Source organism: Gorilla gorilla, chromosome 23, assembly GCF_029281585.2.
Source record: "Gorilla gorilla gorilla isolate KB3781 chromosome 23, NHGRI_mGorGor1-v2.1_pri, whole genome shotgun sequence".
NCBI lineage: Eukaryota > Metazoa > Chordata > Mammalia > Primates > Hominidae > Gorilla > Gorilla gorilla.
In genome coordinates, this window is record NC_086018.1 from 16,513,179 (window position 1) to 16,525,254 (window position 12,076).

Consider the following 12,076-nt stretch of genomic DNA (forward strand, 5'->3'; position numbering starts at 1 on the left):
AGGCTGAGGCAGGAGAATCACTTGAACCCAGGAGGTGGAGGTTGCAGTGAGCTGAGATCGCACCACTGCACTCCAGCCTGGGTGACAGAGCGAAACTCCATCTCCAAAAAAAAAAAAAGAAAGAAAGAAAGAAAGAAAAGAAAAAGGTGGCTGGGCGCAGTGGCTCATGCCCCTGTAATCCAGGCACTTTGGGAAGCCGAAGCAGGCAGACTGCTTAAACTTGTGAGTTGGAGACCAGCCTGGGCAACGTGGTGAAACACCGATTCTACGAAAAAATGCAAAAATTAGCCGGGCATGGTGGTGCACGCTTGTAGTCCTAGCTACTCCGGAGACTGAGGTAGGAGGATGGCTTGAGCCCAGGAGGCGGAGGTTGCAGTGATCCAAGAACGTGTCACTGCACTCCAGCCTGGGTGACAGAGCCAGACCTTGTCTCAAAAAAAAAAGAAAAAGAAAAAGGCACACTTCCCTATCAAGGTCTTAAAGATAGTCTCCTATAATTTATCCAAAACTGAATTTCCTGTATGTTGTGAGTTAGGGATCCAACTGCATCCTTCTCCGACTGTCACAGCACTGTGTTTGAAGAGTCTGCCCTTTGCACAGCGATATGTAATTCCACCTCTGGAATTCAAGCTTCTTAGGTCTGTTTCTGACAGCTTCTGTCTCACTGGCCAATTTGGATTTCCCTGAGCCAATTTTGAAGTAAATCTTGATACGGGCAAGGCAAGTGCTCCCTCCTCATTCCTCTTCTTCACAACGACCTCTCAATACTACGACTTAATTCTTCTCAACATTTTAGAATCGACTTATCACATTTCACATAAAACTCACGGAGCTTTAAAGAGGCACTGAATCCACAGAACAATATGAGTTTTTAAAAGATTCGGTCTTCCTAGGCAAGAACATTCTGCCACTATTTACTTGTCTTCTTTAATGTCTCTTAATAAAACTGCAAATTTTTCTCCCTCAAAAATTTTACACATCTTTTGTTAATTCTCGTTTATATCAAAGATGGTTCCACTGGGAAAACAGAAACCATGCTAAGGCATTTCTAACACGAAGGGTTTGATACAGAAAATAGGTGCTTTCAAAACAACTGGCAAGGCTATATAGTGTGAGCAAAAGTAAAGTGGGCTAACTCCCCATCTAATTCCCACAGTCATTGTCAAGAGTCAGGAAGCTACTACTGCCATCTATAGGTTAGGAAACTGCAAAAATCTGCTGCCAATACTGCAGCTGCTCTGCAGCCCTGAGACAGCTGGCCAGTGGGGGAAGGCAGAAGCCACTGCAAAAAGTCACCTCAAAAATCTAAGCCCATGCACACCCCCCAACATACACTATGGCCTGAGGAAGAAAGGTTCCACCTCCCTTCCACTTGCCACATTTCCCAAGACACATGTCATAGGGCAAATGACACACAGAAGCCTGCTGCCAGGGGGTTCTGAGTGCTACTGCTCCAGCATTCCAGCCTCTGAAACCCACGGACAAGCCCAGAAGGGAGTGAATGGGAAGGTACTGAATGCCCAGGCTGTACCTAGCATGTCATTTCCCTCTTTTCAAAAACATGCAGAAATTACTGATCTACTGTTACATCTTTCCCCTTTTTTTGTCCCTTTGGTTTTACATTTTTTATACTCCTTTTTAGCAGGCTTTTAGCAGGGCAATGAAGTAACCCCATAACGTAACTCCAGAAGTCCTGAAGTCTAGTTCAAAAGCAACTTGACTGAGAATGGCCCAGGGCTTCCCGAGGGGTTACTGAAACTCTCCTCATACAAAGGAAGGTCACAGCTTTTGAGCAAGGGTGGTTATCAGCTAACTCTCTACTTCCCCCACAAACACAGAGTTTCCTTTTTTGAGAGGGGAGGAGGTTGGGGGAAGGGAGAGTGTCAATGAGGACTTGACTCTATATCTATGATTTTTTTAAAATTTCTTTTAAAATAAACTAGAAAAAAAATCACAAGATTTAGCAGTCATTAATTCAGGGAAGTAAGAAAATATGTATTACACATTCTTTGTACATTTTTACGACTTAATTTGCTCAGAATCTCAACTTTAAGAACAATTAGAAATCAACCTGCTTGGCCGGGCACAGTGACTCACGCCTGTAATCCCAGCACTTTGGGAGGCCGAGGCGGGCGGATCACAAGATCAGGAGATCGAGACCATCCTGGCTCGCACGGTGAAACCCTGTCTCTACCAAAAATACAAAAAAAAATTAGCCAGGTGTGGTAGCAGGCGCCTGTAATCCCAGCTACTCAGGAGGCTGAGGCAGGAGAATGGCATGAACCCAGGAGGCGGAGCTTGCAGTGAGCCGAGATGGCGCCATTGCACTCCAGCCTGGGCGACAAAGCGAGACTCCATCTCAAATAAAAAAAAAAAGAAATCAATCTGCTCACCCTCCAGACTGTGACACAGCACTATACAAGGACAATCATAGGACCATGAGTCAAGGAGAAGCAGGGTGAGCCTTGTCAGGGCAGTGGCCTCCTCAGCCAACCCAGAACACTCCTAGGCCCTACTAAGCCTCAGTGGGCTTGCATACACGGGTCCTCACTGTCATGCCTTCACTGCTCGGTCCTGGTGCAGGCCACCACTCGTAACTTTCGGCTTCTATGAGAGATTTTATTTTTCTGTCTAGGGAAAACATATAGCAACCAATGTAACTTCAAGCCAATACTCAAGTGCAAAGTTGATGCCTGCTCCGTGCCAGGCCATGTGGTCAAGGGAAATAAAACCTACTCCTTGCCTTCAACAAGTCTTCAGAGCGTGGAAAGATGAACAAGGCGGCAACCATGAGTGTGGATACCACTATGTTCAGCGTGTGTAACAGGACAGTTATTACAAACAACCACAAAAGCAAAGCCAAATGGCACTTTGAGAACAATAAATAAACTCTGCTTCCATTTGAAAGCAAACCAAGAATCATCCGGTTCTCTCTTCAGGAATTCTCCAAGAGGCTGGATATAAGGTCTCACTCTATGAGTCAGACAAGGGGAGGCTCCCACTCATAACCACATGCTCGTCCCCAGGCTGACCAACCAGGGAACTTCAGCAGCCCAAGCACTGGGAAGCCCACTGAGAATCCACTTTCTCTGGGCTTTGACCCCAAAGACCCACCAGAGAGGCTCCCAGACAAAGGGCTGTCCCAGAGGCTCCTGACCGGGCCAACACCATCCAAACCCTCATTTGGAAAGGCAAACACCTCTACCAGAGACACGCATAATCTGATGAAGAACGGGCTCCAGGGATGATCAGGAGGGGCCCCCTCTAAACAGCATTCTTTTCTTTTTTTTTGAAACAGAATCTTACTCTGTCGCCCAGGCTGGAGCGCACTGGCATGATCTCAGCTCGCTGCAACCTCTACCTCCTGGATTCAAGTGATTCTCCTGCCTCAGCTGGGATTACAGATGCTCGCCACCACGCCCAGCTAATTTTTGTATTTTTAGTAGAGATGAGATTTCACGATGTCGGCCAGACTGGTCTGTAACTCCTGACCTCAAGTGATCCTGCCTGCCTCGGCCTCCAAAAGTGTTGGGATTATAAGGCATGAGCTACTGCACCTGGCTTTTTTTTTTTTTTTTTTTTTGCCTTTGAGACAGAGTCTTGTTCTGTAGCCCAGGATAAAGTGCAGTGGCACAATCTTGACTCACTGCAATCTCCTCCTCCCAGGTTCAAGCAATTCTTGTGCCTCAGCCTCCTGAGTAGCTGGGATTATAGGTGTGCAGCACCACACCTGGCCAATTTTTGTATTTTTATTAGAAACGGGGTTTCACTATGTTGGCCAAGCCGATCTCAAACTCCTGGCCTAAAGTGATCCACCCACCTCAGCCTCCCAAAGTGTTGGGTTACAGGTGTGAGCCTTCACACCCTGCCTAAACAGCATTCTTTACAGGCAAATACAATCTGACCAGACCATCTCTGCTTCTTATTTTGGAACCCCCCATCAAAGAACTACCGCAAGTTCAAATGTCACCTAATCCCCTACCTAATACCCTGGTTGGAATGAATTGGTTTTCCTTCAGTACTAAGCCTATAGGAATTACAGCACACCTTTCATGTCCTAGGCCAAGTCCCACTAAGGAAGGAGAAAGGTCTCTGCCCTCTGGGAACTCATGGTCTGGATGGAAAAATCAAGCCTGGGCACCAGGAATGGTAAGAATTACCAATGGTTCTGATGCTATAAGAGAGGGACGAATGGGGGACTGGAAGAAGCCAATCTATAAAATGAGGGACCACAGACAGAATTCTCCCACTGGGGTAACATCTGAGCTACACCTTGAAGGATGGTAAGGCTTGTCTATGCAGAAACAGAACAAGAGAATTCCAGGAAAACATAAGGAAGCACACATCTAGGAGATTATTAATGGGGGTGGGCACAAGAAACAGCCCAGCTGAGCCACTGAAGGGGAAGTAGTGATAAATCAGGTTGGCAAAGCAGACCTAAACCAGCTTGTTAAGGAGTCTGCATGCCTGGCCAAAGCATTTAAGCCTGTGATTCTCAAGCTGGGGTAAGACACACTTTCCCCTCAGTGGCTTTATCAGCACCACCTAGTCTTAAAAACGAATTCGTGGATACATGTATATGTATGTCTCACACACTCACACACACATGCACAAGTACTCACTATACCTCCCACCCAACCAAAGTTGAGAACAACGGATCCAGTGAACATTGTTATTCATGGGGTGCCCTGTATTCCTTGAGGGTGCTGGGGCAGAAACCAGGTGAAGAACCTGGTTCTCCGATTTAGCCTTTTTGTGGCCTTTCCATACATCTTTAGAAGACTACATAATGGCCAGGAGAGAACCTGTGAGTGCAAAGTTCCAGGTGAATGAGTGAGCAGGAGGGGAGGGCGTGCCAAGGCCAGTCTAAAAGAGCACATTCAGGATCAAGAGGCACCCACATCCAGAGCCAGGATGGGGATAAGGTCAGAGAGGCGGCCAAGGTGCCACCCCTCAGGAGGGGTTCACACTCAAGATCATGCAAGTCCAGGGAGTGCAGCGCCTCCTTAAGTGGGGCCTCCTGGGCATCTCACGGGCCTCCCCACAGCCCTGCCATCTTGCAAGTTCTGGGATCTGCCTAGGTTGGGCACTTATTTTTTAAAAAGACAGAAAGACAGAGAGAGAGGAAGGGGTCGGCTCAAACTAACTTTCCAATGTGTTAAGACAGCACACACCTCCACACCTCACAAGAGGCACAGTCACCCAGCTACAACAAAGAGACAAGGTGGTGTGTACCCCGCCTACTCAACACACTCACCTGGACAGTTGGCTTCGTCGCTCTCATCCTCGCAAGTCGCCCAGCCGTCACACTGCCAGGGGAGGGGGATGCACTGGATGGTGCCGCTGCGACACGCAAACTGCCCAGGGTTGCACCGCAGCTCTGTGGGACCAAAGGGTGAGAGGCCATTGAGGAAGTGGCAGTAGGTCAGCAAACCATAGCCCATGGGCTGGATCAATCTCTTCCCATTTGTTTGTTTGTTTGTTTATTTATTTATTTTTTTTTTGAGACAGAGTCTCACTCTGTCACCCAGGCTGGAGTGCCAGTGGTGCAGTCTCAGCTCACTGCAACCTTCACCTTCCGTGTTCAAGCAATTCTTGTCCCTCAGCCTCCTGAGTAGCTGGAATTACAAGCATGTGTCACCATGCCTAGCTAATTTTTATATTTTTAGTAGAGACGGGGTTTTGCCATGTTGGCCAGGCTGGTCTTGAACTCCTGGCTTCAAGTGATCTGCCTGCCTCGGCCTCCCGAAGTGCTAGGATTACAGGCATGTACCACTGTGCCTGGCCCCCATCTGTTTTTAAAATCAGGTTTTATCAGAACACAGCCACAAATATGTATTGTCTATGGCTGCTTTCAAGCTACGGCAGCCGAGCTGAGTAGCTGCAGTAAAGACTATATGGCCTGCAAAGCTGAAAACATTTAATGCCTGGCCCTTTACAAACCTATTACCTAGAGATAAAAACTGTAACACTTAAGATGAAAAGTACGCTGCAGAACATTAACAGGTTAGATTTTGTAGTAGAAAAGATCAGTGACTTGAAGACATAATAATAGAAACACTCTGAACTAAAACACAGAATGAAAAAATACCAGGAAAAAATGTGCAAATCATCAGTAAGCTGTGGAACAACCTCACACACCCTAATACATGGGGGAACAGACACAACATCTGAAGAAACAATGGGGAAAATTTCCCAATTTGATGAAAACTATAAACCCACAAATCTAGGTAGCTCAATGAACCACAAGCACCAGAAATACAAAGACTACAACTCCAAGTCACATTGGAATTGAATTGCTTAAAATCAGCGATAAAATCTTAAAAGCAGGCAGAAAAAGAAGACATGCACAGAAAAACAAAGATCCAGATGACAGATTTCTCATTAGAAACAATACAGCCTAGAAGACAGTGATGTGACATGTTAAAGTTCTGAAAGAAAAAGCTGTTGACCTACAATTATTTAAAGCAAACACACAGATACTGTATTGTGCAGTTTATAACATACACAGAAGTAAAATTTTGACAATAGTAGCACCAAAGGTGGGAAGAGAGAAACAGAAGCACACTGTTTTAAGGCTCTCAAACTACAGGTAAAGTGGTCCATCACTTGAAGGTAGTCTATGATAAGTTAATGATGAACCCGACTAAAATAACACAAGAGTTGTGGCAAGTAAGCCAACATAGAAGAGAATAAAAAATAATCCAAAAGAAGGAAAAAAAAAGACAAACAGATGGTACAAATGAAAACAAAGGATAATATGGTAGATTTTAACTAAACTTGCCTAATCAATAAACATACAGAACGATCTAAACACTCCAACTGAAAGGCAGAATTTGTCATGTAGGGAAAAAATCAAGATACAACTACATATTACCTAAAACAAACTCACTTTATATAGGCATAAATAAGAGAAAATAAAAGAATAAAAAAAGATATACCATGTTAACACTAATCAAAGGATAGCTGGAAGGGCAGGTACAGTGGCTCATTCCTATAATCTCCATAATCCCAGCATTTTGGGAGGCTGACGCAGAAGGATCACTTGAGCCCAGGAGTTCAGGACCAGCCTGAGCAACATGGCAAAACGCCATCTCTCTAAAAATACAAAAAATTAGCCGGGTATTGGGACAAACGCCTATAGTCCCAGCTACTCGAGAGGCTGAGGTGGGAGGATCACCTGAGCCTGGAAAGTTAAGGCTGCAGTGAGCTATAATCGTGCTACTGCACTACAGCCTGGGCAACAGGAGTGAGACTCCGTCTCAAAAAAAGGCTAGCTGGAGTGTATTAATATCACGCAAAGTAGACTTCAGTGCAAATATTACCAGGAATAAAGAAGGTCATTTAATAATGATAAAGGGATTGATTCAAGAGGACATAATCCTAAATGTTTATGTATCTGTTAAAATTTACGAAAGAAACTTCAAAATTCATGAAACAGAAACTACTACAACTGCTAATAGACGAATCCACAATTAAAGTCAGAGATTTTAATAACCCTCTTGATAGAACAAGCAGACAGGAAACCAGCACGGGCTGGGCGTGGTGGCTCATGCCTGTAATCCCAGCATTCTGGGAGGCTGAGGCAGGCAGATCACTTGAGGTCAGGAGTTCGAGACCAGCCTGGCCAACATGGTGAATACTAAAATACAAAAATTAGTTGGGTGTGGTGATGCACGCCTGTAATCCCAGCAATTTGGGAGGCTGAGGCAAGAGAATCGCTTGAACCTGAAAAAAAAAAGGAAATTACAAAAGAAGAGCAAATGAAACCCAGCAGTAAGAAATAATAAAGATGAGAGTGGACATTACTGAAATTGAAAACAGAAAAAGAGAGAAAATAAGAAAAACAAAAGTTGTTTTTTTGAGATCAGTAATATTAATAAACCTCTAGACAGTCTGATCAGCAAAAAAAAATAAAGAATACAAAATACCAGGCCAGGCATGGTGGCTCACACCTGTAATCCCAACACTTTGGGAGATGATCCAGCAGATCATCTGAGGTCAGGAGTTCGAGACCAGCCTGGCCAACATGGCGAAACCCTGTCTACTAAAAATACAAAAATTAGCCAGGTGTGGTGGCACATGCCTCTGGTCCCAGCTACTCAGGAGGCTAAGGCAGGAGAATCGCTTGAACCTGGGAGGCAGAGGTTACAGCAAGCCAAGATTACGCAACTGCACTGCAGCCTGGGCGACAGAACGAGACTCCACCTTAAAAAAAAAAAAAAAACCTCTATCAGAAGAGAGATGTCATCACTGTGGATTCCAGAGAAAGTATAAAGGCTAACAGAGGAGCGGTGAAGAATAAGGTAATGGTATGAAAAACTTTATGTCAATAAATCTGACAATTTGGATGAAATACACAAATTCTTCGAAAGATGAAATGCAAAGTTCACTCCAAAATAAATAAACAATCTGAACAGCCCTAAAAGGAATTGAATTTTTAGTTAAAAATCTTCAAAGGAAACTCCAGGCACAAATAGCTTCAATGGAAAATTCCTCCAAATATTTAAGGAAGAATTGATGTCAATTCTATACAAACTCTACTGTAAGTTCAGATATTTAAAAATTACCATTAACAATAGTATCAAAAAATAAGAAATACTTAGGTATAAATCTAACAAAAGATGTGAAGTCCTGTACACCGAAAAATTTTCAACATTGCTGAGAAAAAACATTTTTTAAAGACCTAAACCTTTACGGAGACATATAGTGTTCATGGGACTAGTAGATTCAAAACTATTAATATCAATTTTACTCAAATTGACCTACAGATTCAATTTAACCCCAATCAATACTTCAGCAGGACTTCTTGTAGAAACTGAGTGACTGTAAAATTCATATAGAAAGACAAAAGACTTAGAATACTCCAAACAACTTTGAACTGAAAGAACAAACTTGGAGGACTCTACAAAGGAACAATAATCAAGACAATGTGATACAAGCATCAAAACAGACACCAAGATCAAGAGAACAGAACAGAGTGCAGAAACAAACCCACACATATGTGACCAACTAATTTATGACAAAGGTGCAAAGGCAGCTCCCTGGAGAAAGAACAGTCCTTTCAACAGAATGCTACTGCGAACACGGAAGAAAGAAAAATGAAGAGGAGGAGGAGGAGGAAAGAAAGGAAGAAGGAAGGAAGGAGTTCATCTACAAAATGAAGTTAAAAAAAGGAGGAGGAAGAGGAGGAAGAAAGAAGAAGAGAAGGAGGAGGAGGAAGAAAGAGGAACAAAGAACAACTACTTTGATCCATTCCTTGAACCGCATAAAAAATTCAGAATAGCCAGGCCCAGTGGCTCATGTCTGTAATCCCAGCACTTTCGGAGCCTGAGGCGGGTAGATCACCTGAGGTCGGGAGCTCGGGACCAGCCTGACCAACAAGGTGAAACCCCGTCTCTACTAAAAATACAAAATTAGCCAGGCATGGTGGTGCATGCCTGTAATCCCAGCTACTCGGGAGGCTGAGGCAGGAGAATCGCTTGAATCTGGGAGGCGGAGGTTGTGGTGAGCCGAGATAGTGCCACTGCACTCCAGCCTGGGCAACAAGAGTGAAACTCCATCTCGAAAAAAAAAAATAATAATCAAAATAGATCATAGGCCTACAGGTGAAGCCTAAAACTACAAAACTCAAGAGAAGAAAACACAAGAAGAAAATCTTCGCACCCTTGGTTTAAGCAAATACCTTTAATATATCTACCAAAAACACAATCTATAAAAAAAATTGATAAATTGGACTTCATCAAAATTGAGAACTTTTGTTTTTCAAAAGACATGTTAAGATAATGCATAGACAAACCACACACAGAGAGAAAACATTTGCAAATCATGTATCTGATAAAGGGCTTGCTTGTATCCAGAATATATAAAGCATTCTCAAATTTCAATAAGAAAACAACCCAATTTTTTAAATGGGCATGGGCCAAGTGCAGTGGCTTATACCTGTAATCCCAGCACTTTAGGAGGCCAAGGTGGGAGCAACACTTGAGCCCAGGAGTTCAAAACCAGCCTGTGCAACATAACAAGACCTCATCTCTACATTACAAAAAAAAAACAAAAAAATTAGCTGGGCTTGGTGACACATGCCTGTAGTCCCAGCTACTCAGGAGGCTGAGGCAAGAGGACTGCCTGAGCCTAGGAGTTGGAGGCTGTGGTGAACTAGGATTGCAATGCTGCACTCCAGCTTAGGCAACAGCAAGACCTCCCCAACTCTAAAAAAAAAATAATAAATAGGCAAAAGATCTTAATGGTCACTTAACCAAGGAAGATATATACAGATGGCTAGCAAGCACATGAAAAGATGCTCAACATCTAGTCATTAAGGAAATGCAAATTAAAGCATGAAAAGGTGGGGCACGGCGGCCCATGCCTGTGATCCCAACACTTTGGGAGGCTGAGGTGGGTGGATCACCTGAGGTCAAGAGTTTGAGACCAGCCTGGCCAACATGATGAAACCCTATCTCTAACAAAAATGCAAAAATTAGATGGGTGCGGTGGCGGGCGCCTGTAATCCCAGCTATTCAGGGGGCTGAGGCAGAATTGCTTGAATCCAGGAGACAGACGTTGCAGTGAGCCAAGATTGCACCACTGCACTCCAGTCTGGGCGACAGAATGAGACTCCGTCTCAACAAACAAAAACAAAAACAAAAAAGCATGAAGAGAAACCACTTACTAGAATGGCTAAAATGAAAAAGAATGACCATACCAAGTGGTGGCAAGTGTGTGAAGCAACTGGAACTCTCCCAGTGAAAATGTAAATGGTACAACTTATTTGGAAAACAATTTGACAGTTTCTTTAAAAACTGAATGTATACCTACCATATAATCTGACCATTCCATTCCTAGGTATTTAACCAAGAGAAATGAAAGCATATGTCCACACAAAGACTTGTTCATAGTACTTTTATTTGTAATACCCAAAAGCTGGAAACAAACAGTGTCTATCAAGAAGCAAATCGGTAAGTTGTGTACAGCCATACAATGGAATACTACTCAGCAAAAAAAAGGAATAAGCTATTAACACATTCCGCAGCACGGATGAATCTCAAAATAATTATATTGAGTGAAGAAGCCAGTATGTACTCAAAAGAATACCTACTGTATGACAACATGTATATAAAAATCTAAAAAATGCACTTGCAGCTATCAAGACAGAAAGGGATGGGGGTGGGAGGGATTACAAAGGAGCACGAGAAAATGCTTGGGGTGACGATACGCTGTGTTCGTTATCTTGACTGTGGTGACGGTTTCACAGATTTATACATATATGAAAACTCAAATTTGGCCGTGTGCAGAGGCTCACGCCTATAATCCCAGCACTTTGGGAGGCTGAGGTGAATGGATCACCTGAGGTCGGGAGTTCGAGACCAGCCTGACCAACATGGAAAAACCCCATCTCTACTAAAAATACAAAATTAGCCAGGCGTGGTGGTGCATGCCTATAATCCCAGCTATTCAGGAGGCTGAGGCAGGAGAATCGCTTGAACTTGGAAGGCGGAGGTTGCGGTGAGTCGAAATCACGCCACTGCTCTTCAGCCTAGGCAACAAGAGCAAAATTCTGTCTCAAAAAAACAAAAAACTTGGCCAGGCACAGTGGCTCACACCTGTAATCCCAGCACTTTGGGAGACCGAGGCAAGCAAATCACGAAGTCAGGAGATGGAGACCATCCTGGCTAACACGGTGAAACCCCGTCTCTACTAAAAATACAAAAAATTAGCCGGGCGTGATGGCGGGCGCCTGTAGTCCCAGCTACTTGGGAAGCTGAGGCAGAAGAATGGCGTGAACCCGGGAAGCGGAGCTGGCAGTGAGCCCAGATCGCGCCACTGCCCTCCAGCCTGGGCGACAGCGCAAGACTCCGTCTCAAAAAAAAAAAAAAAAAAAAAACTCAAATTTTACACTTTATGTATCATTTATTATAAGTCAATTATACCTCAATAAGGCTTTTTTTTTAAACTATCATGAAATAGATTTCTGTTTAAATAAACAGGAAACAATTTTGAGGTCAAAAGATACTGATCACAAGGCTAAAAATCCAGGCACCCTGTGTTCTAGGACTAGATATGCCTGGAACTGAAG

The 12,076-nt window shown here is 43.8% G+C and overlaps 1 protein-coding gene across 12 annotated transcripts in view; it reads right to left on the reverse strand.

The window, feature by feature from the left end:
* DGCR2 (DiGeorge syndrome critical region gene 2) overlaps positions 1-12,076 on the reverse strand; it is an 84,989-nt gene that overhangs the window by 46,335 nt on the left and 26,578 nt on the right. For all 12 annotated transcript variants that reach the window (XM_055374929.2, XM_055374927.2, XM_055374921.2 and 9 more), the window contains exon 2: positions 5,258-5,380. In XM_055374929.2, the coding sequence (XP_055230904.1) occupies positions 5,258-5,380 (123 nt within the window). The remainder of the gene's footprint in view (positions 1-5,257; positions 5,381-12,076) is intronic.